At 47.4% G+C, this 26,925-nt stretch overlaps 1 protein-coding gene across 9 annotated transcripts in view; it reads left to right on the forward strand.

Moving 5' to 3' along the window:
• EIF4G3 (eukaryotic translation initiation factor 4 gamma 3) overlaps positions 1-26,629 on the forward strand; it is a 92,417-nt gene extending 65,788 nt beyond the window's left edge. For all 9 annotated transcript variants that reach the window (XM_042892489.1, XM_042892488.1, XM_042892490.1 and 6 more), the window contains 19 exons: positions 2,721-2,891; positions 3,869-4,066; positions 4,758-4,904; positions 5,187-5,423; positions 7,177-7,281; positions 8,195-8,327; positions 9,392-9,486; positions 10,395-10,488; positions 12,281-12,398; positions 13,462-13,685; positions 15,020-15,135; positions 16,587-16,759; positions 18,707-18,832; positions 19,723-19,804; positions 21,599-21,697; positions 22,608-22,754; positions 23,677-23,758; positions 25,540-25,686; positions 26,207-26,629. In XM_042892489.1, coding sequence (XP_042748423.1) covers positions 2,721-2,891; positions 3,869-4,066; positions 4,758-4,904; positions 5,187-5,423; positions 7,177-7,281; positions 8,195-8,327; positions 9,392-9,486; positions 10,395-10,488; positions 12,281-12,398; positions 13,462-13,685; positions 15,020-15,135; positions 16,587-16,759; positions 18,707-18,832; positions 19,723-19,804; positions 21,599-21,697; positions 22,608-22,754; positions 23,677-23,758; positions 25,540-25,686; positions 26,207-26,388 — 2,676 coding nt within the window. In that variant the 3' untranslated portion in view covers positions 26,389-26,629. The remainder of the gene's footprint in view (positions 1-2,720; positions 2,892-3,868; positions 4,067-4,757; positions 4,905-5,186; positions 5,424-7,176; positions 7,282-8,194; positions 8,328-9,391; positions 9,487-10,394; positions 10,489-12,280; positions 12,399-13,461; positions 13,686-15,019; positions 15,136-16,586; positions 16,760-18,706; positions 18,833-19,722; positions 19,805-21,598; positions 21,698-22,607; positions 22,755-23,676; positions 23,759-25,539; positions 25,687-26,206) is intronic.
• The last annotated feature ends 296 nt before the right edge of the window (positions 26,630-26,925 follow it).

Genomic DNA, 26,925 nt, shown 5'->3' on the forward strand with positions numbered 1-26,925 from the left:
CCTCGAAATAACATCGAGCAGCTCCGTGCTAACAAGCTTACGGCACGTGGAAATCTTTTATTTTGCTTCCCTGGCTTTGTCTTTCCCCTTCTTTTCCTTTAAATGTTTTGTGTGACTGTTTTCAGACCGTAATCAGTTCAGATGGGATCAGGAGTGCCATCACACAGGAACAAAACACTTGCTATTGCTGTAGGGAAGAAGGTAGAGGTAGAGCCGCGTGCCGTGGGGGAGGAGCGCTCGGTCCCTCGGCTGTGCTCATCCCCACTGGTGGTCTGGGCTCCCCAGGATGCTGCTGCTGGGAAGCTGCATTGCTGGGCTCTGTGCCCCTCGGGAGGGCGGCTGTTCCTGGCTCACACCTGTGCCCAAGGGAGCAGCAGCTCCATGGTTTCTTGGATGCTGTTGCACCAGGACCACGGATGGAGAGTAGGAGGTGTGAGGCTTTGGCTGCTCAGCAGGACTTGTGTCCGTGCCTCTGTCTGCTCTCCTTTTTGCCCCCGTTTATCTGGAGGGACGGGTAACGTAGGTTAATAGGCAGATCTGCTAAGTGCTTCTCCGTGCCTTTAGCAGAAAATGTGAGTGCAGCACAAGTGCTGCAATCAGAGGTGTTACGGATCTGTTATTATCTATGGGGACTGGGCTGTGACAGGAGGCCAGCCATGAGCTTGGTGCCTCTTCCACTTGCTGCTTTGTAAATTTGCAACAAAAAATAGACAGCTCTTCCTGTTCAGAGTTTGTGATTTGTATATTTCATCTCACATTCAAAGGAGGCCTCTGTTCACTTTTAAAACTTAATCCAACACTCAGCTAGTTTGTCTCACTTATTAAAAAAAATAAAATCTTAAAGCCTTTGTTTTATTAATGCCTGTAGAGGTCTGGTGTCAGAGGCAGGCAGATTGGAGAGAGCTGTGAGGGCAGCTTGCATGTCCTCCTGCTCCACACTGACATTCTGCAAAGTGCACCGTCAGTTTGAAAGATCTGATCAGTGGCTGCAGGGCAGCTGCGTGCTCAGGAGCTGCACCCTGTGGCTCAGTGGTCCCTCGGGCCAGGGGCACCTCAGTGGGAGAGACATGGGACAGCCACCATTTGTCTCTCTTTTGGGGCAGAGATTGGCCCAAGCCTTCGTGCTCCCAGGGCATGTGGCCAGCCGGAGCCTTCTGTGGCCACAGAGGTGTGTAATGAGGTCTGGTGCGTCCGGCTGGCGGTGGCTGCTCGTCTGTTGCTTTTCTTGTCTGGTTTTTGGATGGGAAGGGAGCTTCCTTGCTCCGTGGCCGCCCTTCGTGGACGTTTGTTTGGGCAGCGCCCGTGGCTGCAGGTGGCACCAAGCGGTGCAGGCACAGAGCTGTGCCTCTGCTGAGGGTGGGCGGGCATGGCAGGGGCTACAGGAACGACCCGAGGCTGCTTTCTGCCTGACTTCAAAGGGAGCTGTGCTGCGTCGTTGTACTGCTGTTGTCTTGGGAGCTTGGTTTCTTGTATGGCTTTGTTCCAATCATGGTGTGCACCCAGGAAGCATAGAGCCCCATGTCTTCGTGGTGCAGAGACCTGGGCACATGCAGCCCTCTTCCATCCACGCCTACAGAGCGTGTCCCAGCACCAGGCCATCGCCTTCCGACAGCTCCCCATGTGCTCACATCCACCTCGCCGAGCTGCGCGGGTCAAATCACAGATAGAAGTTAGCAGAGGGTGGGTTTCTTATTTTCAGTTGTGCAAAAGTGAGTCCGGGGCCATTCTGTGGCATGTGAGGCAACCTCTGAGGTCACTTCCCATGTGCATTCAGTGCAGCTGTTAGAATAACGGAGGTGGTTGGGCCTCTGCGGCACTGGCTCTGTGGCTTTGCTGAACAAAGACGTGCTTTAATGGTTTGCATGGAGCTTCCTGCTGGCCACTGAAGAGATTAATTACTTCTGTTGTAAAGAACGGGTTTTGATAATGGAATTTTACTGCGCTAATTTTTACATTGAGTTAAGAGGTTTCTAATAAATGAGTTTGGAAACACAAGCACCGCAGGGAAAAAAATAACCTCAGTGCCACGTGTGATGTGTTCAGTCCTTACCAGTTCCCAGGCGATGGGTGGGCAGTTTGTGGGCACAGCTGGTGGAACCTCCCCAGTGCTGGCGGCTCTCACACCAATGCGGGGATGGGCGGCGCATGTCTCTTTCTCCTGTGAGCTGCAGAGCTTAATCCATAGCTGCTAGGATTCGTGTTTCCGCAGTGCAGGAGCAGCACCAATGCTCTGTTCATTGCGTTTCATGTAATTCCTGTCCCAAAATGGCTCTGTTGTCTGAAACAAGCTCCACTAAGACTTAGTGTTTTGGCAGAGCTGCTGATTAATCACTGCCTAATTGCTTGGGATGACATGTTTGAAACGCTCTGGTAAGGATGCACCTGATCCTTCAGTACCTGTTTGCAGTGATACTTCACTGACAAGGTTCCTGCTTTCCACGGGGCCGGGCTCAGTCCCACAGCGCCTGTGTAGCATCTGGGTGCAGCTGAGGTGCAGAGAGTTGGCCCCATCTGTTTTGGGAAGGGCTGCTGAGAGATGTGCTGGGTGCACACGTGGTCCCTGCGAGCAGCTGCAGCGCTGTGTGGTGCGGAGGGAGCCCTGAGCATCCCAGGCCGTGCTGGTGACTGACCTGCTGCCTTCAGCATGCTGCTCTGCGCCCTGGAGTGCTCTCAAGGCACGTGTTTAAAAGGGGATACAACAAGGAATGTTTTTGTCCTAGTTGTTGAATGTTGGACCGAGGAGATCTCAGCCGGGCCAGAGGAGGGAGCCCAGGAAGATTATCACGGTGTGTGTGAAGGAGGATGTTCACCTGAAGAAGGCAGAGAACGCCTGGAAGCCGAGCCTGAAGAGGGAGAACCAAACTGAGGACCCTGAAAATGTCAAAACCCAGGTGAGAACGTAGGCAGTGCTGCTCCGAGCATGGCTGTCTGTAACCAAGGAAAGAAGAGGTAGTTTGCCTTGGCTGTTGTTTAAGGGCAGTGAATTCCACTCTGAATTGCAGCTTTCCTCTGCCTTAATCTTTTTTTTCATGTTTTTATTCTTAGAGTTTAAATGGCAAACCTGTACATGGAGAGCTTAAATTGTGAACACCAGACAACCTACTACCTCTCATCCAGGGTTGTTTTTCTAATGCTGTCAGATGTTTCTGACTCCATTCTAAAGCAAACAGGCTCAGACTTCCAGCACAGAACTGCTTTTCATCCCCTTTTAGACTGCATTTCTGTACCAAGCATCAGCCACACAGCTTCCTCTGTGGTAATCCCCCAGCTCATGCTGCCCAGCTCAGCCACACTTTCTCTGAAGCTTTCTCTGTGTCCCTCTCTCCCTCCTTCCCTCCATGGGGCAGCCACTGTAGGTGAGGTATTTGCCTGGCGGTAAAGCTTCTAATTCCTAGGATAAGTGGAGATAGTCGTGGAGGACACTGGGATTCTGTCCTCGGGGTTAACAGGAGCTTTGTTGACCTAATTACTGTCAGGACAGTTTTTTCCTTAGTGTCTCAAATACAGAAAAAGTTGATTGCTTCTGGATGAGGGCGGAGGTAACTGCTCCCTGTTACTTGATGTTTTGTAGCTGAATTGATAATGAAGTTGAGTGACAGCAGGGTTTTGTGCCTCAGTTGTGCTTGAAAATAAAGTGCTTAGATGTTCCCAGAACCCCTGCACTGCAGCCAGGAGCTGTGACAGCCGATAGCTGGCTTAGGGCTGGAGCTGAAATGCACAGCGAGGAGTGTTGGGGCGTACCTCAACATTCTAAAACCCTGCAGCACCTCTTCTCTGTTCTCCTCAAAAATGCATCCTGGCTCATTCCTGAAAGCCACCGTGTGCCTGTTTGGTTGGTGCTGCTCCTCAAGGCTTGTCTGTTGTTTAGGAGCTGTTCCGCAAGGTACGAAGCATCTTGAACAAGCTGACTCCCCAGATGTTCAATCAGCTTATGAAGCAAGTCACAGACCTGACGGTAGATACTGAAGAGAGGCTAAAAGGAGTCATCGACCTGGTCTTTGAGAAGGCTATTGATGAGCCGAGCTTCTCCGTGGCGTATGCAAACATGTGCAGGTGCCTCGTGACGGTAAGAGCTGCCCAAGGCCAGTGGGAGTCATTCCTTGGGGAGAGCGCTCTGTGCCTTTTCCCCGCGCACTGCTGGGCAGTAATAGAAGCATGGCAAGAGCAGATTGAATGTTAATTTCTGAACTTAAAGAATTTACATTGTGGGTTTCTTCCTCTTTGTTCATTGGCCATGCTTTGCTTGGAGTGACACACTGCTTGGAGTGGAGGACACCAAGCATTTTGCTGTGCCTGGCTGTGAGATGCTATGAATCACGTTTAGAAAGTCTGTTTTCTCCCTCTCATTTGGAGAGGTGCAGAGCCAAGCTAGCTTTCAGATGCTGACTGTGGGACAGACCAGCTCGTCCTCCCCCCGCGATGATTTCCATGGTGTGCCATGAAGGAGCGTGGCCCCAAGGTCTTCGGTGTGCAATAGCAGTGCTTTTAAGCAGTGAGACTTTTTGAAGGATTTAGTGAATGGAAATGTAATCTGTCTCCAGGCAGAGGTGGAGTCAGCCAAATTTTGAGTGTGACTTTCCACATGGAATCTGAAACTGCTGGAAATCATGGCGTGGTGCTGAATGGTCACAGCTGTGCAAAGTTGCTCTGCCGAATATGAAGTCCATAATAAAATGTGATGGGTGGCTTGTGGCAGATCTCATTTGTGTGTGGACTTCACCTGTATTTCTGCTGATTTTTGCTTCCTCTTCCTGCAGCTGAAAGTGCCCATGGCAGACAAACCTGGGAGCACAGTGAATTTCCGCAAGTTACTGTTAAATCGCTGCCAGAAGGAATTTGAAAAGGACAAGGCTGACGACGATGTCTTTGAAAAGAAACAGAAAGAGCTTGAAGCTGCTACCACTGTATGTGGAGTATTTCCCCACAGACACTCAAGAGAGCCCTCAGAAAAGGATCTCTTTTGAAGGCTGCGGCCAATTTGGGGGAAATATCAGAGTAGTTTCACTGTTGCTGTAGCTGAATGTAATAAATATTTGCCTCGATGAGTGTTTAGAGCAGCTGCTTTTTGGCTGTTAGGAGAAAAAGAGTAAACAGGAGCAACATCAACTGTGATTGTAAAACTGGCTCTTTTGAAGAGTCCTGTGGCCTTTGAACATGCTTTTTAAAGCTGTTTTTGTGTTTTACAGCCAGAGGAGAAGACCCGGCTCCACGACGAGCTGGAAGAGGCCAAGGACAAAGCGCGGCGGAGATCCATTGGGAATATAAAATTCATCGGCGAGCTTTTCAAACTGAAAATGCTGACGGAAGCGATCATGCATGACTGTGTGGTAAAGCTGCTAAAAAACCACGATGAGGAGTCCCTCGAGTGCCTTTGCCGCTTGCTGACTACCATTGGCAAGGACTTGGACTTTGAGAAAGCAAAGGTAGGGCAGGGCCAGGAGCAAGAGATGAGGCTGTATGGGCAAGGGTGGAAAAATGGGTGTGGGGTGTTTTTGTTCGAGGGTCTTTTTTTCCTCTGGGTTTTTTTTGTACGGCACGAGGAGATCATCTGCTCCTCTGCGCACGTTTCGTCACCGCCTGGCCTTGCTGCTGCCTCCTGCCCCTGGCTTATAGATTCTGTGCCGTTTGCAAAGCTCATTTCCAGTTGCAACTTGTTCCCAAGCATTTCATCCAAGTTCACATTCTTAAAGTGCTCAGTGTGTGCTGTGGGTTCCTAAAACATTATGTTGTTTCTGAAACGTGAAACTGGTCTCATTTCCATGGAGGGTTTATAGAAATCTACCATTAAATGTATTGTTTTGGGTTGCATTTAAAAAAAACCCTTGCGAGCTGCCCAAACCCCCAGACCTGAAACTTGGCGGGTGCGTTCATTCTGTGTCCTCATCTCCAGCTGTGCTGAAATGAAGCAGCTGTTTTGCAACTGCACTGCTCCAGTGTCCTCCTGCTGACTCTCCAGCAAATGTATGTGTAACTGGGAGCGTCGTGCACTCCGTGAGCTCTTATTGGCACAGGCATCTGCTGCTCCTTTGCTAAAGTTTGGGATGAAAAAGCACTGAAGACTTTTGCCAGAAATCAGTCAGACTCAGCCCTGGAAATGAACAGAGCTAATTGCTTTCAGCTGCTCTGCAGAGGGAGGAGTGCTCTTACAGTGCTGGATTGCAGGGATCGCAGCGAGTCAGTCCTGATCCTCACAGGGACTCCTTGGAGAAGCAGTTTCCCAAACTGCTGTGTGGGGCATGGCCTGAAGTTGTGTAGTTTGCTGCTCATTCCCCAGACTGAATACCCTGCATCATGAAATAGTGTGTGCGCTGTTGGTGTAGCTTTGAAAGGGCCAAAAAGAGAGATTTAAAACTCCACGTGCTTTGGGAAAAAAACAGGGTCTGACTTCTGAGCAGAAGCTGAGGTCATGCTGGATGAATCCTGGACACTCTTTCAGCCTTTGTTAGCATGGAAATGGCGTCACGGCGGCCTTGGTGTGCAGCCCCTGTGTCCTGTCCTTGTGGTTGTTCTTCCTACAGGATTGAGTGAGAATCCCTCATTTCATGGAGGAGATGCTGTGTTATGTGTTGCTGTTGAAGCTGAAGTGGCAGTGAGTTGTTATTAAAATTTCTGGGAAAAGTCCACTTCAAATATTTTTCCCATCATTCGTGCCTTTGGAAACCTTTGCTCATATGGCTGAAACTTTCCAGAGCAAGGCTGGAACCACATTCTAGTTTATGTAGGTGTGAGGAAAAGGACTTAGCAGGTTCTTAACGAGGGCAAGGAGAAACATTTTATAAAACTGCCAGGCCAAATCTAGACCTAGTGAAGGCTTTGCAGTGACACCACTTTGTTTTAGTGAAGATTTGGCTTCTTTGCTTCATGACTTTCTGAAGGAAAAGCCATAAGATTGAATGTATGGTATGATGTTGGATTTGGAACTACAGTTCCGCCTGTGAAACAGCTTCATGTTGTGCATCTGCTCCCTCTTTTGCCTTCTGACCCAGACTGAGACAGGTTGGGGAGGTGAAGCAGCAGAACAGTGCAGGAGTTTTGTGCCCAAGCACACCCCAAGAAGGCCAGGTCCCAGCTGTGCTGCTGGCACAGAGGTGCTGCAATCCAGAACCCACTGCCTCCCCACAGAGGGAGTGTTTTTATTTTCTTCCAGAATACACTGATGATGTTTCTCTTGTGTAGCCTCGCATGGACCAGTATTTTAATCAGATGGAGAAGATTGTGAAAGAGAGGAAAACGTCTTCAAGGATTCGGTTCATGCTGCAGGATGTGATAGACCTAAGGCTGGTAGGTACCAACCCAGCAAGTAACAGAGCACGTTCCCTTCCTGGCACTGCCCTCACAGGAGGTCAGGCAGTGCAGTATTGACAGGGTGAGATCTGGGCCCTTTGTCATTCAGAAGTTTGGCAATGAGGATTGTCTTCTTTTTTTGTCTCACTAAAGGGCAGGGCTGGCAGACAGCTGTGCTGCTTTACTAATGCTGGCTGTTCTGGTTCAGCTAACTAAGCTGCAGAAATGGCAAACTGGAGACCACTTGGTGAGGCGCGGTGTGAGCAGGGGATCTGCCCCCTTGCATTCAAGTGAGGGTTTTGAACAGAGCCCAAGTGTTAGACTGGGGCTCTCAGCAAAGAGGGCTTCTCAGCATGGGGTTCCTACAGCAGGTTGCTCAGGAGGGCATCCAGGTGAGTCTTGAATATCTTCAGAGAAGGAGATTCCACCACCTCTATGGGCAGCCTGTTCCAGGACTCTGTCACTTCTGTATTTTCAGATGTTCATATTTTTTCCTCAGCCTTGGAGGAGGGGCTCCAATGAATGCTGCCAGTAGTAAGAGCAGAACCACAGCACCCTTCCTCTAGCCCATCTCTTTCTCTTCACATAGAAATACTGGAAAACTGGAAATGTTCAAGGTGCTAGGGGTTAAAATGTATGGAATTCAGTCGTGCCTCCTCACAGTCAGGTCTTCACTGCAGCCTTCAACCCTATAGATACGTTACAGCCAATGTGCTGAAGCGTGCAGTTCTACCTTGGTGCTGGGATAGCCGTGTCAGCAGCATGACCCAACTGCAATCCCTTGCAGCACAGCCTCACTGACACGGCACAAGGTTTAGGGAGCTTTAGGCCTCCTTCAGTGTGCTCAAAGTAACCCATTTATGATGCTCCGCTCCAAGAAATGTCACGAGCACCTTTGTTTCTCTCTCAGTGCAACTGGGTTTCACGGAGAGCAGACCAAGGCCCGAAGACCATTGAGCAGATTCATAAAGAAGCCAAGATAGAAGAGCAGGAAGAACAGAGGAAGGTCCAACAACTCATGACCAAAGAGAAGAGGAGACCAGGTAAAATAAAAGTCAGGTTTCTCTCTTCAGTCATTTCAGATCCAGTGACCATGGTCAGAATCCTGTAGGAGTCTTTTTTTGCCAAAATGCAAAGAGCAAAGGGATTTGGGGCCGTATCATGGCTGGGGCTGGAAGAGGAGCAGGTGCACCATGGATTGGCCATGTTTTGCTCAACTCCCTTGGTGAAAGATAAACATTGCAGGCTAGTAGTGCTTGGGTTTCATGTTCATGCAAGCCATACCTGAAATCTGTGCTAACAGCTTCCTATCCAGGAGCCAGATTTGCCGTCCATTTTTGTTTTCAGCAGCATTTAATTTCAAGAGAACAGCATCGGATTTCAAGAGTAACCATGTTGTCTTTCGCAGTTAAAGTTGTGAGGTGTTAACTCTGTGTGAGAAAGTGTTCTAGCATCACCTTCAATTGCTACCAGCCCTCGGAGTTGACACTACCTGAAGGTGAATGTAAAGTAACTGATGCTTTTAGAGGCACAGGACCAGAGCAGGCAAACCTGCTTTGTTTCTGAGGCATTGTGGTACCTCTGTGAAAACAGAGCATGAAGAAAATGCACACAGACTTTGTTTCCATTAGCCTGAAATTGTTGTCTGTAGGAGGTAGGGAACTGTTTGAATGGTTCTGCACTTCGACTGTCTCTGGCACTGCTGAAATCTGTGCAATGAGTGCAGGCTTTGGTTAGCCACGGCATGTCTTCTTTCCTTTGTTGAGCTTGTTAACACACAGTATGTGCAGCTGTACTGAAGCAGAATGAGAGCAAACTGAGAAATTGTTCTGTAAACTGGAACCTGCCTTGAAAAATACTGTTTTGTTGGTTTTTTTTTTAAATGTTAAGACTGTTTTTTAACAGTAGTGAGGCAGATTTAGATGTCATGTTAATCCAGAGGGACGTTCTGAAGGAGGTGATTTCTGCACAGAACTGCGGTCAGGCTCAGCAGAAACGTGCCATCTTCTTTATCTCCTCCTCCTGAACTGGGAGATGATTACCCACCGTCCCCTGGGGCACCATGGGGCCAGAGACGAGCTGAAGGCGGTGTGTTTGTTGTCTGCAGGTGTCCAGCGGGTTGATGAAGGCGGATGGAACACTGTGCAGGGGACAAAGAACAGCAGAGTGCTGGACCCTACCAAGTTCCTTAAAATCACCAAGGTGGGTGACAACATGGGGCTCATTCAGAGCAACAAGGTGCCAAGTCTTACCTGGTTGCATCTGTCTGTCTCACCAAGCAGAATTCTGACATAAGTGGGCATTTCCCAGATGTTCCTGTGCTCTGTGCCTGAGTTTTGCTCTCAGTGTCCAGATATTCAGAGAACAGCAAAGCAGAACCTGACAGACTGCAGTCGTTCTGCAGATGAAGCTCAGTTTGTTTCTTGTGGAAGTCATAAAACAACCTTCAGAACTTAATTCACGAGAGAGATTCAGCCCGCTTTTGTCTGGGCTTACAGCTCACCTGGGAAAAGTCCTTCTGCTCTGTTTAATGCAAGTGCAGTACAAATAGACCAAGGTCCACAGCTGCTGCATTGTTGGAAGGTGCGAAGAGTTTGCACAAAGAGATCATCAGGATCACAACCTCTCATCAGTAAATTCACCTACTGAGCACTGTAAAATCAATGTTCTCTTCTTGTCAAACTCTGCTGTTCCCTCCAAATTCTACAGCCCCTTGCCCTTTGAATCCTATTACTGTGCAGATTCACCCTAGGGCCATTGCTGGTACATGGAGTGGACTGTAGAGCAGTTTTACTTGTCGTAACAAACCAAATGTCTTCCGAGAACTGATATATGGTACTTTTTCCTCCTTGAGGAATTAAGTAATTTTTAATGAAATAAAGCTCGTGGTCATGATGAATGTCTTTCACTGACACTTTGGATGAGGCTGCTTGTAGTGACCTTTGTTGGTTGCGTCCTCTGTTCTTGGCTAGAGATGAGTCTTCCAGAATTTAAGTGCGCTTTAGTATTCACAAGGTGGACACTTTCACCACAACGTAAATACTCCGTTTATAAATAAAGAAGCAAATTGTTCCCCTGTAACCATATGTCCTGATGTGTTTTTTTTACAGCCCACAATAGATGAGAAGATTCAGCTTGTGCCTAAAGCCCAGTTGGGCAGCTGGGGAAAGGGCAGCAGTGGTGGAGCAAAGGCAAGCGAGATGGGTAAGCAGGGACACATCCTCACCCTCTGCGTTGCTACCAGCTGTCAGAGAACACCTTCAGATTCACAGAATGGTTGGGTTGAAGGGGAACTTAAAGATCATCTAGTTCCAGCCCCTGCCATGGGCTGCCTGCCCCCCACCAGCTCAGGCTGCCCAGGGCCCCATCCCACTTGGCCTTGTGCACCTCCAGGGATGGGGCATGCATACTGCTATGGGCAGCAGTGCCAGGGCCTCACCGCCCTCTGAGTGGAGAATTTCCCCCTGACATCTGACCTAAATCCCCCCTCTTTTATTTGCAAACTTTCTCCCTTGTCCGGTCGTCATTCTTGCCAGGAGCAGATTTGGTGGGAGCAGACAAATGCACTCCCTGCACTGTGGTGTATTGCAGTGCACATGACCGTGAACCCCCTCAGGAGGACCGTCCATGGTTTGAAGTGGGATTCAGATGTCATAGAATCTTAGTATCATAGAATCACCAAGATTGGAAAAGACCTCCAAGATCATACAGTCCAACCACGCACCTCCCACCAATATTTTTCCACTAAACCGTCCCTCACTATGACATCTAAACATTTTTTGAGTATTTCTTAAACGCTTCCAGGGATGGTGCTTCAGCTGCCTCCCAGCAGCCCATCCCAGCACCTCTCCACTCCTTCACAGAGGATTTTTTCCTGACATCCAACTTGAACATCGCCTGGTGTAACTCGAGGCCATTGCCTCTCATCCTGTCACTAATTAGGTGAGAGCAGACGCCGACCCCACCTCACCACAAGCTCCTTTCTGGAGTTGTAGAGAGTGATGAGATTCCCCTGAGCTTCCTCTTCTCCAGACTCACCCATCCCAGCTCCCGCTCCCCACAGGGCTGTGCACCGCATCCCTCACCGCTCCATTCCCTCAGCTGCAGTACTGGCTGTGACCGGCTGCCAGCTGGATGTGACTCCATTCACCACCACTCCCTGTGCCCTCAGACAGTTATTTACCAGCAAGGAGTGCACCTGTCCCATCTGTGGGCTGCAGCTTCCCCAGCACAGTGCTGTGGGAGGCAGTCGGGAGCTTTGCTGAACTCTAGGTAGACTTCATCAGCAGCCTTTCTCTCATCTACCAGGCGGGTCACTGCACCGCAGGGGGTTGCTCAGGCAGGACCTGCCTCTCACAAACCCACATTGTGCAGCTCAGTCCCCCAGCTGTCCCACACGTGCCGTGTGACCTCCCTCAAGATAACTATTGAGCTCTGAAGAGGAAAACTGCAGGAGGTGCTGCAGTCGGGTCTGATGCTGAATGATGCAAGGGAGGTGTTCACAGGGGCTCTGAGCTGACACAGCTCAGGGCGTCGTGCTGATCCTGTCACAACAGAAGTTTCTTACAGCCTCTCCTCTCGTGCAGCTGCAGAGCCGGGGAGAAACTGGTGACATAGTGGGTTAGCACCTGTGCCCCTCTGAGTGCACAGTGCTGCTTGTGGCAGACAGCACAACCTCCTTGCTTCTCACCCTGAGAGAGGAGTCTCTCCTATGGCTTTATTTATTTGTTTCTTTAGGGTGGGAGTGTTGATTTGGGGTGTTTTCTAAACAATCAGATGGAGAAGGCTCCACCAGCACTATGAGCAGTAAGCAGCTGTGTCCCTCTGCTTTGCCTCCAAAGGCAAAGGACGAGTGGAGCAGGAGCAGCCTTTTCCCACTGGTTCCCTCCCCATCGCTCTGAAAACAGCAACTGCTTAAATGCCTGTGTGATGTGAGGTATTGGCAGCTACTGACCTTGCCGTTCCTCTTCTCTGTGTTGTCTTTGTGGTCTCCCAGACTCCCTACGACCAAGTGCCACTAGTTTGAACAGATTTTCTGCACTGCAGCCTCCAGTCTCATCTGTATCTGCCTCATCTGCATCCTCAGAACTAGATTCTCGCAGGGCCTTAACGAGGTAAGGTTTGCCCTGCCAGTGAGTTTTCCCTTCTGCTCTCTGTGTGCTTGCTCTTTCACTTGCTGCTCTAGTTTCTGGAAGAATGAAAACAATGAGAATTTCATGGAGCTTCCAGGAACAGCGGGGTCATTTTTCCCCATGTGTACTTTGAGCTGACTTAAAATGCATCTTTCATAGTATTATACGAGAGGCAAGTGGTATTCAATTTTAAAGGCATTATGAATGTTTCAGCTTCCATTTTGCAGTCACCCTTTCTAAAGGACACCGTGTGAGCGCTTTGCAACGCATTCAGGGATGTTCAGATAAAAACAGGCGTTGAACGCAGTGCTCATGTGTTCAGCCAGGTCACCGGATTTGTTGATCCAACAAACGTGCTTAAAGCCCTGCCCAAAGGTGGCAAGGCTCTTAGAGCTCTCTGGCTGTCCCTGGACCCTTCCCATGTGACCAGGCCTCTGCCTCATGCATCCACGAGGCCATGCAGTTCTCACACACCTAATCACACCAGGACTGCAGCCACTCCAGCCTGTAGCATGGAATATGAATTAATCCTTAGTAATTTGCTTCCTTGGGACACACTTTGTAAATGTGTGGTTCATTTGGAGTCATTAGTTCTTCCTTGCAGTACACACCAGCTAGCATGCTGTTGTACTGATTCCTTGCTCGCATTCCCTCCTCTGTCACATGCAGCTCTCATCACCTGGAGGCTGTTCCATTTTGGCTCTGTTTGAGGTTCTTTTTCAATAAATGGGTAGAAATGCACCACTGCCTTACAGTGAAACAGTGCCTTTACATCACAGACTTCACCACTGCACATTTAAAATGGGTGCTGTAATGACTTCAGTCATTACATTCACGCTTTTCTGCGTGTTCTCTGGCTCTGCCTGCCCGCTCCATGTGCTGGTTGTGTTTGTGTGTCTCTGAGACTTGTGATTATAATCAGTGGAGCTACAGCTGTGAGAAGTTGAGACAGCAGTCCTGCTGGGCTGAGGATCTGTCATTACCAGGACTGCGAGCTGGGGTTACTCTTACTGTGCTTTCAAGTGCATGTGGTTTTGTTCTGCAGTCGCGGGAGCACAGGCAGGGAGAAGAACGATAAACCTCTCCCACCTTCCCTGTCCCGCCCCAACACCTTCCTCCGGGGCAGCAGCAGTAAGGAGCTGCTGCTCGACAATCAGGCACAGGAGGAGCAGAGGAGAGAGATGCTGGAGACGGTGAAGCAGCTGACAGGCGGCATGGAGATGGACAGGAACAGCGCAGAGGCAGAGAGGAGCAAAGCCAAGGAGTCTGGTAAGCAGCTCTTCCGTACTCAGGGGACCTTGCTGAATGCATGGAAAGGCTCACCAGAGAATTCATAGGTAGAAGCGACAGGGGTCTTTGCTGTGGTGTGAATATTTGGCCCACAGAGACGTGCTGTCAAGCTGTGATAGCTGAGAACCTCCCAGAGGTTTGTAACACAACTGATATCTACAGGTTTTAGTGTCGTCTTCTGCCACCAGCTCCTCTTTGTGTTTCCTCGGAGCGGAAGGCTGCAGGGAGCAACAAAGCGCGAGCACGTGGCATTGTCCTTCCTGCTGGTGCCCTGTTGCTGTTGCCACCTGTTCCTGGGAGACAGGTCCCCAAAATCAGCATCAAGGAGCATCTCAGTGTATCTTGTCTCCTGTGATTAGGCACATTGGCAAAGCTCGAGCAGAATCAGTGTATGGCACGTTGTGTGCTTGGAGGGACCTCTTTTTTTGCCTTTGCGTTGGTTGGTTGTTCATCCCCAGCCGGTTACAGAATTGGCACAACCGGAGGATGTAACCAAGCACAGGTCCAGCCCACAGGCATTCCCTTGGGTGTAGGCTTCTCTCCAGGCCGGAGCAGAGGAGGGAACTGGTTGTTCCCAAGGCAGAATCCCCAGGTGGAGCTTTTAGCTCTGCTCATTGCCAGCCCTGGTTCCACGCAGGGCCCAGTGCAGCGTGATGTTAGCACCACTGGGTCGACCTGTCGCTGTGTCAGAGCTGCAGCTCCCACTTTTGGATCTTGATTTGCTAGCGAGGATGTATTGAGGACATTTAAGACAGCATTCCCTGTGGACATAGCTTTTGCAATAAGTTATGCAAAACTAAGTACTGGGTTTTGCTTCTTGCATGCAAAGCATCCAGAAACTGCTATTGCAGTAGGAATTGTGAGGAGTACATCTTTGCCCCCGCAGCACGCACACACACCCCGCTCTGGAAGGTCTGAGGGTTTGTGGGTGTTACTCACAGTATGTTTTGAAGGTACAGCATACCCTCAGAACTGCTGTAACAGCTCAAAGTTTAATTATTTAATGCAGGTAGAGAGTGCTTTGAGGTGCTGCGTCCCACATCACTACATAGTTTCCTTGCAGAAAGGTAGAGGGGAGAATGTAACCAAGGAGGAGGTGACGCGTGCCTGATGGGGAGCCAGGAAGCTCGCCCTGCACAGCCCTCACATTCCTGCTTGCAAACCATCTTTGTTTCGGTCATCACAGTGAAGATTGCTGTGATTGTGGCTGGCCAGCCAGCAGAGTTGGCTCTGTGACTTCTGTTTTCAAACTGTCATCTTTGGAAACGGTTCTGATTTTCCTTTCCCAAATGCTGTTTCTCTGCTTTCACCAGCCAAGCCAGAAGCTCCCCCAGCCCCAGTTCAAGAGAAGCCTTCGTTATCAGAAGAGGAAATTGAGAGAAAATGCAAATCTATCGTTGATGAGTTCTTGCATATTAATGATTTTAAGGTGAGCAACGTGAGATCCTTGCTTAGCAGAAAGGTCTCCTGCTGTGGGGCCTCAGGATGCTTCTCCATGGAACCAGTGGTACCCAGTTCTCCCAGAGGTCACAGGAGCAGTGGGACCTTGTGAGGTTTGGGTGGCAGCAGCTCCATGGGTGTTTTCTGCCATACTAGAAGCAGGGAAGGTGGGCCGGTGTGTGTGTTGTAAGCAGCAAGATGTATGTGTATCTGTCACAAATCACTGAGCAGCTCCATTATACGGCAATTTTGGAAGCAGAAGAGCTAGTGGGAAAATGAACTGAGGTTTTCATTTAGTTATCAAAGCATTTGCTGCTCTGATCTGGAGGCAGATAAAGCAATACTAAATACTGAACGAACCACTCCAGAGTATTTTTAATAAACATTGGAGATTACTGAGCAGCTGTCATCACTTCCTGGTTAAAGGTTGCAATTTTGTTTCCCATGTAAATGGATTTTGAGCCTGTCCAGGGAGTTTGTAGGAATGGGGAACATTTGCTGCAGAGCTGATTGGTTTGATCTTTTGCTGAAATAAAATTTAAAAACATGCAAAGTTTGAAATGACAGTGCAAGGGATATTCCTAGCTTGGCAGCCATAAAACAGAACTGCTGTTTGCATTTCGTAGTGTTTCTAATTAAAATCAGAAAGGGGAGTATCTTTATGATGGTTTGTTTGGGGTTCACACTGTTCAGAAGTACATCAGACTGAGGCAGCTTGTTTGCAGTTACTTGATAACTTTGGATTCTCAGCACCCTTCAAATGTGGTGACAAAGTTTCTGACAAATGCAGCTTTGTCTCACATTAATAGGCCAGCTCTTGTGCTAATGGAACACTTGGCTAAGCAATAGAGCTATGGCAGTCTATATTTAAGAGTGTTTTATTTGCATAGGTTGCAAAATACACATGCTAGAAAGTAAAAGCTTTATACAGAGGAAATTTCCCTCTTAACGTTACCCATGTTTTCTGCTTTTTTGTACAGTGTGTTGCTGTAACGTAGGCATTTCTGTTCAGCCAGCCCAGTTAGTAGTGAAGCTAACCTGTCCTGTTTTGGACTTGGCTTGATATGTTGTGGAACGGTAGGGATTTTGGTGACATGCAGAACGACCTCTGTCCCTAAGCATAGCTGCCAAGCAGTGCCCTGGAGCATGAGTGTGTATTAAAAGTTCTGCTGTTCGCACGGTGTAATTTTGATCCTTTTTTGATTCCTGACTGCCATTTCAGTGGTGATTTGTGAAGAGTTCCACAGCCCAGTTTGGCTTCGCTGTGTGTTTATGTCTAAAGCAGAACTGAAAGGCAGCGATGTCCTGAGACCCTGTGCCACGTGTTGCACAGCACACCCTGCTCTGGCAGCACAGGCCTCCTGCGCCGCTTGTTGTTTCGTGTTGGCACCTTTTGATGTTTGCAGTTGAGGCAGATGACCCTGCGTGTCGTTAAAACAGGAGGCAATGCAGTGCGTGGAGGAGCTGAGCGCCCAGAGCCTGCTGCCTGTGTTTGTGCGAGTGGGAGTGGAGTCAACGCTGGAGAGGAGTCAGATCACCAGGGATCACATGGGCCAGTTATTACATCAGTTGGTGCAGTCAGGAAAGCTGAACAAGCAGGATTTCTTCAAGGGGTTTGTATTCTGCACATAGAAACCGATGCTTTTCCTGCGTGTTCAGTGCAGCTGAGCACTGTTTGTGTTGGAGAGAATGATTTCTCACTTTGCGTTGGCATCCTACCCTCACCACACGTCCTTTTGGGAGCAGCATTTCCACCTGGGTGTGCTTACAAGTAATACAGATATTTTAGCGCATTTTTAGTCATTTCAGATGCTTTTAATGAATGTAAATATTTTTGTATTTAAGTATTTATTTCTAATACATAGGTGTACGTTTAAATGCGCATGTTCAGATTTCTGCTTGGCACTGTGCTTGTCACTGTTTGCCTTTTGGCGAGCCATCGAATGTGCACAAAAGGGGAGGAGGAAGATAAAAACTTGATGTGACGTTGGTGCCTGCCCAGATATGGTATCAGACAGAACAGACTTTCCTCAGATAACTCTGCTTCAGGCCACCAGCTCCTTTTATCTCCCAGATGATAACTGCCTCTGGAGCTGGTGTTCCCAGCCTGGATTTGAATGTTATCCAGTCGCGAAAGGATCAGTGTTCCCGGAGCTTCCCGGGTGCCAGCTTGTCCTTGGTAAGATTTAGAGCAGGATGGTTGAAATGGAAAACCGTGACAAGCAGCTGGAGAACAGGTAGATGAAATAACGCTCTCAGATGCTACATTTCTATGTATTTAGCCCTGTCTTGCTGCTTTGCTTTGAATCACATCTCATCATAGTGCTGACAGCAGCAGCAGTGTTACCCCGCAATCATGTCTGGCAGTGAATTTTGTCATGATGAAATCGAGTGGCTCAGAGGAGAAGTTGAGGCAGCCTCAGTTCAAACCACATGGCAATAAGAAAATACGTGCACAGGGAGCCCGCATCCATGTCCACGCATCACTGATGGCTGAGATGTCTGCAGTGATGCATCCCTGCAATGCACTGTGATAAGAGCCGTTCCTGCGCTTCCTCGGGCGCAGAGAAGCAGTTGTGATGCCAAGTAACCTGGGATCGTGTTGAAATAGTGGGGTTGTGGTTTGGAAACAGCACCGACAGAGCACAGCAGCTCCTGAGGATGATGAAAAGGCAGCTGCCCTTTGTGGTTTCCAGTGGGCACCTGAGAAGAACACTGAAAACCACTACACTGATTGCTGCACAAGTTACTGTGTAATTAGGGGTTGTGGGGTGAGTAGTGGTCATAGCACAGGTCTGGAGAGATACCACAGGAAACCAGCTGCTGGCCCAAGTGCTTGAACAAACCAGAGCTGAATAGTGGCAGAGGACATGAGGAACAGAGCAAAGGAGACAGCCTCTGCTTAGAAGTTGAACTCCAGAATCTTACAGCTTTTAAGAGAGAAGTGAACCATGATCAAAATAGGCAGGAGAAGCAGAAAAATGATCATCTTGATCCTGATAGGAGTATCAGGCTTGGAAAGTGAAGCCACCCACCGAGCTTTTATCGGGAAAGAGAGTTTTGAGCTATGCTGGAAATTGTATCCAGAGCTGGGGAACAGTTTTGTAATAGCCTGCTACGTTTTCTGTTCTGGATGTCCATTCTTCAGCAGGTCTGAGCAAATAGCTTGTGAGGGAAGAAGCCAGCCCCTTATCCTTCTGTAAATGCCTGGGTTTTTTAAGAAGGCTCAATTTATTTGAACTTGTAAATGTAAAAAGTACTTCTGTTTGTGAAATTTTGCATGTTCCTGGGATATAAAAACTGCTGTCCATGGAGCTTTTCTGGATGCAGCATCCCTAGCTGCTGGTTTTACACAAGGCAATGCTCCTTCCACATTACTGCCTGAAGAAATCGGCCCCTGGCAGATTCAAAGCATTTGCAAGCATAAGATGTCAGATGTGTTCCTTGTGATGTTTGTGGTTTGCTTTTAACAGAGGGTTTTTTAAATGCAGGTTTACTTTGCAGGAAAAATCTCAGTTTGAGTTGTATTTAATGCCTGACATTTTTCTTTTCTTTTAAAGGTTTTCAGATACCTTGGAGATGGCAGATGACATGGCCATAGATATACCCCATATATGGCTGTACCTAGCTGAGCTGGTGACCCCCATGTTAAAAGAAGGAGGAATCTCTATGAGAGAACTTATACAGTAAGCAGTGTTTTTCAGTGACAGCCGAGCTTCAGCTGTCTGCCTGCTGTGCCACAGCACGGTTCTTACTGGCAGATAGAAGACTGACCACGTTAGAGGTGCACCTTCACCTATTGGTTGCTGCATATCCTTTGGGACTGAGGATTTGCACTAAAAGCTGGGGTGGGGAGCTTGCTGCTCTTCATCGTGGTTCAGGGGTGAAAGTTTTATCTGTAAACGGATTTCGGTCTTGTTTACTCTGGCTGACCTAGCAGCTACCCCGTGCTGCACAGTCAGTGCCATTCAGAAGCGCGCTGATGATCTGAGAATTAGATTTGGAGAGAGCGAGGTGCCACGCCAGTGTCTTTGTGTCTCACAGTGCAGTGACAGCTGCCTGGGCAGTGCCTGAAACACCGGCACAAACCTGGCTGGCAGGGCTGGAAACTGCTCCCAGGACCAGAGTTCCTATGCTTTGTACACTTCATTATATATTTGGAGATTAATTAGAAGTCAGTTGAATGGTTCCCTTCTTAAGTAAGTAGTATTGAGACAATCATGACTGTTTTTTCCTCAAAAGCTCTTATCCTGTAGGGTCCTGCTACCCAAATGCAGCACCTCATAAAAGTTGAATGGATATGATCTCGAGCAGAAATGAAGAAAGTATTTGTAATTAGCCCTGTTGTGGCAAGCACGCTTGCATCAACAAAGTCTGTTTTATCAGCTGTGCTAGCTAGATGAGATCCTGTATCCCTGGCATAGGCTACAGCTGTTGTCCTGCTTCCGTTTGATCATGTCCCTTGCCTTGCATTGCAAACTTGGAGCAATGTTAGATGAGCATTTAACTGTCTTCAGGGAAAAAAAAAAAAAAAAAAAGATTATAAGCAAATATACCTGTTTTTCTCTTATTCTAGAGAATTTAGCAAACCTTTACTTCCTGTGGGAAGAGCCGGGGTCTTGCTTGCTGAAATCTTGCACCTTCTATGCAAACAAATGGTAAGTGTCCAGGAGCACCGTTCCTATGAGCTGGAGGCAGCAAGTATGTCAGTGCATGAAACCACTGCTCACGTTTCCCACTTGGAGATACTTAGGGATGGGCAGCCACTCCAGATAACCTAGGAAAACTTGCTTCTTCATCCCCAGTTTCAAACCAAGCCTTGCGAGGTTCCAAAAAGTTGAGTTAACTTTTCTTTTCTCATCACTTTTCCCTTTTGCAGGTACCTTTGCACCTGGCTTCTTCCAGAAGCTAGAGTGCTGAAATACTGCAAGAGGGACATTCCCAAGGTATTTCTGGGCTGACCAGAAGCAGCAAGTGCCGGAAATCTTGCGAGAGAGCTGTTCTTGCAGACCGCAGAGGTTCTGAGAGTTCGGATAAGCTCCAGATGCCTCTCAGACTTCTGGGTGCTTATCCAAACTAAACCTGCCAACTCTTAAGACTCACCATCACTAGGGGTAGTGACACCTTTTCACCCTGTGACTTCTACAGCTCTCTTACACATTTCACAGTTGTGTGTCCAAACAGTTTGGTGGCTTCCCTATAACTGTCTCCATTTTTGTCTTTTTTTTTTAATCCAGCTAAATATGCACTTTGAATAGTGTCTATTTGAAACTCTGTAAAATCCTTCACTTGCCTTTTTGGTTGTTTTTAAGCATGCATTTAAACAGGGGTGATTGTTCCTAGAGCATTTCAGGCTAGCAGTGCAAACAGTGACGTTTTATTGATGTCTTTTTGTCTTATGCTTATTTGGACAGTGATGGGGTTTTTTGTTTAGTTTGTTTCTGAATTTTGTTTTTTCTCCTCCATTCTGTGAGAGCTGCTCTGCTCTGGGGGCTGAAGGACAAGCTTGGGTTTCTATTTCTGTCACAGCTTTATAATTCTCTTGTCCAGGCCAGTGTGTGGACGTGGTTATTTCAAGTCAGGCGTTTCCATGCAATAGCAGTCTTGTTGAATAGTCAGATCCTGATGAGTGGTAGCAGGAACTGCACACAATTAGCATTTAATAGTCTGTATTGTAAATTTAAGATTGTAATCTGCTTTGTAAATGGAAAATCAAGCTGCTTTTATCAGTATTTAACTTGGACTGTGCAGTAATGTCCCACGTGCAGGTGCTATGGGGTCAGTGATTTTGGAAAGCCTTGCAGTGAAAAGAGCTGATTGTGTTCCTGTCAGGATGATGCCCATGCCATGCTGGGCAGGCTACCAAAGAGTCAGCACAGCAGATGCTGCACGGTGTGTGCTACAAAAGAGATTTTCCTCAACACTGGCAACAAATTCTCAAAATGGAACAGTTGGGTGCTATGTACAAATGGGAGCTTTGACCCGTGAGCAGAAAACAGCCATGTAAATACTAATGTTCTAGAAGTAGCTAATTTGCCAGCGCCAGGGCAGGGAGGCAATGTGTTACAGAGGAAGTTGCTGACAGAAGAATCATGCTTCTATCTGCCAGCTCCGTTGTGGTCATGGGAAGCTGTGCCTTACTCAGGCATGTCCTTTCTCATAGGTAGCCTCTGGCTGAAGCTGTTGCAAACCCCACGTGTCACGTTGTGCCTTGTTTATTACCCATCACCATGGCATCTGACCTCTTTACAAGTTACCTATATGTGTGGCAGGGTTGTGTATATGATTTCTCTTGCACGGGACTTCCAGACATTTTCACATTATTGCTAGGCATCTTGTTTGTAGCTGAATGGTTCTTTATTTCCCCTGACACAGCTGCACCACTCCAGCTTGTGTAAGCTCTCATGGTTGTCTCTCAAGTCTTTCAAATGGGCAAACTGTTTGTATTTTAGAGCCATAAGAAAGTGGGAGCCTTATGGAGGGAGACTGGCCTCAGTTGGAAGGACTACTTACCTGAAGGGGAGGATGTACATACCTTTCTCATGGAACAAGTGAGTGAACAGCAAGCCACTGCCTAATGGCTTTGTCGTGCTGATTTGTGTATTGCATTTGTTAATCCCCTTCCAATCCTGTTCTTAGGTGTAGTTGCTGTGGGATGAAATGTCTCCAGCTCTGAAATGAGGTTATATGATTTCAGTGCCTCTTTCTGAAATGCCAGCAGGTCTGGCTTCTCTGTGATCCCAGGCAAGCATGTCCCACCAGCTGGCTTAGCCAGCAGATGTATTTCTCCTAAAGAGGGGAATGAACTCAGAATGAGTTTTGAAGCAAGCAGGATAAACTGTGCAGAAGGCTCAGAACAAATGGTAGCATGTATTCACTGGTCCCACCTTGCATCATGATCCCAGAGAGTTTCACAACAAAGAGGAACCAAGGCTGACAGAGGGCACCTTGCAGCTGGTGGTTGTGCTCCTATTGAAGTACCTGGAGGTCTTCTTCGGGAGCCCCAGGTGACCCACTGCCCTGCTTTCACACTTAAGAAGTGCTGTGCTGCAGGAAATGAAATGGATCACCAAAGCCTGGCGATGGATGGGGGCACTGCAGATCCTCTGTCATGTTTTGTAAGAATGGAGGCATTGGCTGCAGCTTTTTTGGGCAAATGCTGGCTCTGATAATTGCATTCCAGCTCCCTGTGGTTTTAGTTGAGCAGCACGGACTTTCTGTCGTGCAGGGCTGGAGTAGTTCTGGGATGCCTGGTTGTTTTTGCTGGTTAATGAAATTCCCACTTTTGTAAAATGCTCTATAGGGTTTGGAACAGAAGAAGGTGTATAAATCATGGCAGTGTTAACTTTGCCATTGAAAGATGCAGAAAACACTGAAGTGTAGCCTGCTGCCTCAACTTGGCATAACTTGATGTAGAAAAGTTTATTTAACTCATCCTCATCATCACTTCTGATGTTGCAGAAGTTGGAGTTCACGGAGTCTGACTGTTCCAGTTCCCCAGAAGCACTTTCAGAGAAAGAACTCTCCGCAGAAGAGCTGAACAAGCAGCTAGAAAAACTCATTGTTGAGGACAAGGCGAATGATGAACAAATCTTTGACTGGGTAGAGGTACAAAGACTGTTTTCACCCTCCCGGCACACAGTTCATTAACTGCTTTTGTAAATATTTTCTCATCTAAAGGAGTATCTCTACAGTCTCTCAGGTCCTCTTACATTTATACAGTGCTAGGCCTGAGGTATCTGGAAGGAAAACTGCCAGGAGACAGCTTGTAAGATCAAGTGGCTGGCACAGAGCCCCTTCCTTGTTGCTCTGTTTGTTCCACCGAGGTGGGAAACTGTCAGAGGCATTTACAGCTCTCACCTGTGTCTTTCTGACTATCTCAGGCACTGCCCCGTATACTCTGGCTGCGTTATCTAAGGCCTATTTTGAATCTTATGCCTGAAACAATACTCAGCTCAATTCAGTTAGCTCTCTGCTTACAGCTAAGCCTTGGTCAGCTTCATTCCAGTTATTTCTGTTGCTGGAGGACTAGTATTGCTGGTGAGAAGTGGTATTTTCTGTGGCTGTTAGAGAGCAGAACAAAAGAAGCATGAAGATCTAAGGACACCCACAAGCTCTCTTTGTAGTGTTGGACAAGTTATACAGCCATTCTGTGAGCTTCTTCTGCAGAGCAAACAAGTCTCCTCCATGGAGCATTCTGTAAAATTTGTTTCAAAAGCACACAGCAGATGTATAAGGCTACTGTAAACAACAAGAGTTATTGGTTTTGGTTTTTTTAAGACATATGATGAGTTGTGAGAAGAATTGGTGCATTGATCACAGGAGAGCTCTTGTTGCATGTTGGTGTACCTGAGCTGTTTCCAATTGAATGGGAAAGTTGAGTTTTTGCACATGATTCTTTGCACTGGATTCTTACTGCAGCAGCTTTTGTTAAACTTCAGCTTCCTGCCAAATTCAGCAGTGGAATTTGGAAACAATTCCTCTTAAGCACTGGCATGTTTTTAACTGGTCCATTTACTCTTGATTTCAGGCTAATCTAGATGAAAGCCAGATGAGTTCACCTACATTCCTTAGAGCTTTAATGACAGCAGTTTGTAAAGCAGCTATTATAGGTGAGTAACTTGCAATGTAAACACCACACCAACTGGCCTTGCAAGAGTTAGTACATACTAATTTTTCAAGTTTATATCACTTTTTTCTCCCCTCTGAAACTGCTTTTTATCATGGAAGATTTTTGAACCCCATTGAGTTCTGGTGTTCAAGGGCAGGACATCCATTCCTCTGCAGTGGCCAGGCGCTTCCCTGCTTACGGTGTGCTCAGGCCCTGACACGGCCCGGCGACCGTGCGTGAGCAGACATTGCAGGTGACTCTGAGTAATGCCAGGTTGTTCATTGATTTTTCTAGGGAAGGTGGAAATGCTCTAGACATTACTAAGGTAATTAGCATTTCCACTCCTTTGTCAGCAAGCTTGCATGGGCACTCAACCATTGCAGATCACAGAAACACCAAGGTTGGAAAAGACCTACAGGATCATCCAGTCCAACCATCCACCCATCACCAGTAGTTCTCACTAAACCACGTCCCTCAACACAACATGCAAATGTTCCTTGAACACCTCCAGGGTCGGTGACTCCACCAGCTCCCTGTGCAGCCCATTCCAGTGCCTGACCACTCTTTCAGAAAATTAGTACTTCATAACCTGCAGCCTAAATCTCCCCTGGTGCAGCTTGAAGCCATTCCCTCTCGTCCTATCACTGTTACGTGAGCAAAGAGGCCAACCCCCAGCTCACCACAACCTCCCTTCAGGTAGTTACAGAGAGCAGTGAGGTCTCCCTGAGATTGCCATGTGTGAGTTGGAAACGTGGGTTTCAGAGCAGAAGCCGGCTTGTATCACTGTCTTGTTAATAGTTTTGTGTCCAAAGCGTGTTGTGTTTTCAGAAACCCATTTGTGTGGGTTTGAAGGTACAGCAGTTGCAGTGTATGGTTTGAAATGGAGGAGATGGATTCCTAAGTCAGACACATGAGCCTCAGCCTCGCAGGGGTGCTCTGCAGATTGGTCAGTTCACGTTGTTTTCTTTAATTTTACTCTTGGTGTCTGGTAAGGCAAAAAACTGTGCCTGTAAAGCACCCACTTCTGCTCCTAGCTGTAAGAATCAAGGCTCAGCAGAGAGAATGGGCTGCGCTTCACCTCCTGGCTGCAAGGCTGAGTGGAAAGGCACAGCCCAGCGCCTTTCTTCTACGAGAGCAGAACCTTTCTGATGCCACCTAGTGTTAGCGGGGGAATGATGCAAGATTCTATGACGGGTGTTGGAGAGTTAGGAATCTTTGCTGGGAGTGTATCAGAAACGTCTTCTGTTCTGCTTTTTGGCCTTGCTTCTAATAGAGGGTTTTTTCTTTTGTTTCCAAAAAATCACTGAATTGTGTTGTCTGATCTACTTATAAAGCTGCTAATGTATCTGTGTTGCTGACGGACTTCTAACGTGTATTTTTGCATGTTCCTGATCCCCAGTGTCACTTGCAACTGATGATTCTGTTTATGCTTTAGTATTTTTAGGGGAAAAAAAACACAGACTAAAAACCTTCTATAGAGCTGAAATGTTAGCACTAGCCATTGTACATTGTTTGAACATCCAGCTGGGTGAGTTGTGCTGCACAGTTCAGATGAAGCAGGCTGGTTAGGATCACTACAGATAGGAGCTGCCTTTGGGGAACTGTAAAAATCAAGACTTCCAGAAAAAGCCAGTGATCAGAAATACTTCTTATTTTTTCTTATCTTTTTGTCTGTCTTCATGCTAACCAGTACCAGTCATTTCTGTTCGAATAAAGACGATAAAAGATTTACTCCTGCTGCCGTCTACCACAGCTGACCCTATTTTCTTCTCTTCCCTTCAGCGGACTCTTCTAGCTTCCGTGTGGACACTGCTGTTATCAAGCAGAGAGTGCCGATCTTACTCAAGTACCTGGACTCAGACACAGAGAAGGAACTACAAGCACTTTATGCACTACAAGCATCAATAGTAAAACTTGATCAGCCTCCCAGTAAGTGTTGTCTGTGTACTGGGGATTTAAACCCTTGACAGCCTAACAAAGAGTTGCTTCTGCTGCAGTCTGGCAGTAGAGTCTGGAAAGAAGTGCTTTTCCTGACAACAGAAACAAAATTTTACCTCTGTATGTGGCAGATGAGATAACACAGTGTACAGTCTTTCTGCTTGTCCAGATTCCAGCTTGTAGAGAAGCGCAGCTCCCCAAATGCTTGGCCAGAGGTGGGTTCTTCTCTTGCTTGCTCCTGTAATCAGCTGTGCAGAAGAAAAAACAAATCTCTGTAATGCAAAGATGACAGAAGAACAGTAGAAGGTTAACCCTTATCTGGAGGGAGCTGCCTTCACCTCAGCTGTGTCTGAGCAGCCAGGAAGCAGTAACCCAGGGGCAGGTCTTCCTTTTGCTTGTGTCTCCTGCTGTAAAGGTCCCATTAATCCCCTTATCTGTAACCGCGGCTTTGTCTGCTGGCTGCGGCGCGCAGCACTAACAGATGTTCTCTGCCCTGGTTCCATTATTGCAGATTTGTTGCGGATGTTTTTCGATTGCCTGTATGATGAGGAGGTGATTTCAGAGGATGCCTTCTACAAGTGGGAAAGCAGCAAGGACCCAGCAGAGCAGAACGGGAAAGGAGTAGCGCTGAAATCTGTCACAGCATTCTTCACATGGCTACGGGAGGCTGAAGAGGAGTCAGAGGATAATTAAAACTTAAAATACAGGAAAAAAAACAAAAACAAAAACACACACAAAAAAACAATTTAAGTATTTTTTTAAAGAGTTTCACGTCTTCGCCAATCACAGTGCAGCAAGGCCAATTCTCGCGCAGACCCCCTTCCCCCACACACGCACGAGTGGGAGAGGTAACATAGATAAACACAAAGGTGATCATGGAGGAAAAAGGTACTTGAAAAAAACAGTAAACTTCAAACCTGGTGGGAGCACTAAACCAAAATCCATGTATTATTTATAGAAAATATTTTCTGTTTTAATCTTTTTTTTTCTTTTCTTTTTAAACGAGGACTCAAATACACAAAGCAAAACAAACCTGTTTAGCAAAAAAAAAAAAAAAAAAAAAGTTTAAAACTTTTAATTTATTATTTTAAGGACTGCAAATGCCAGTGTAATTTTTAAATTTGCAGTTTCTGTAAACAAATTGTATAATAGAACAAAAGCAGAGAAATAAATTTCCCTCCCCTTCGTATGCACCTCAGTTTTGTTTCAAAGCATGATAAATAGACAAAA

This window comes from Lagopus leucura, unplaced genomic scaffold, assembly GCF_019238085.1.
Source record: "Lagopus leucura isolate 7727_CA_CO unplaced genomic scaffold, USGS_WTPT01 35097-0_obj-0_obj, whole genome shotgun sequence".
Lineage (NCBI taxonomy): Eukaryota > Metazoa > Chordata > Aves > Galliformes > Phasianidae > Lagopus > Lagopus leucura.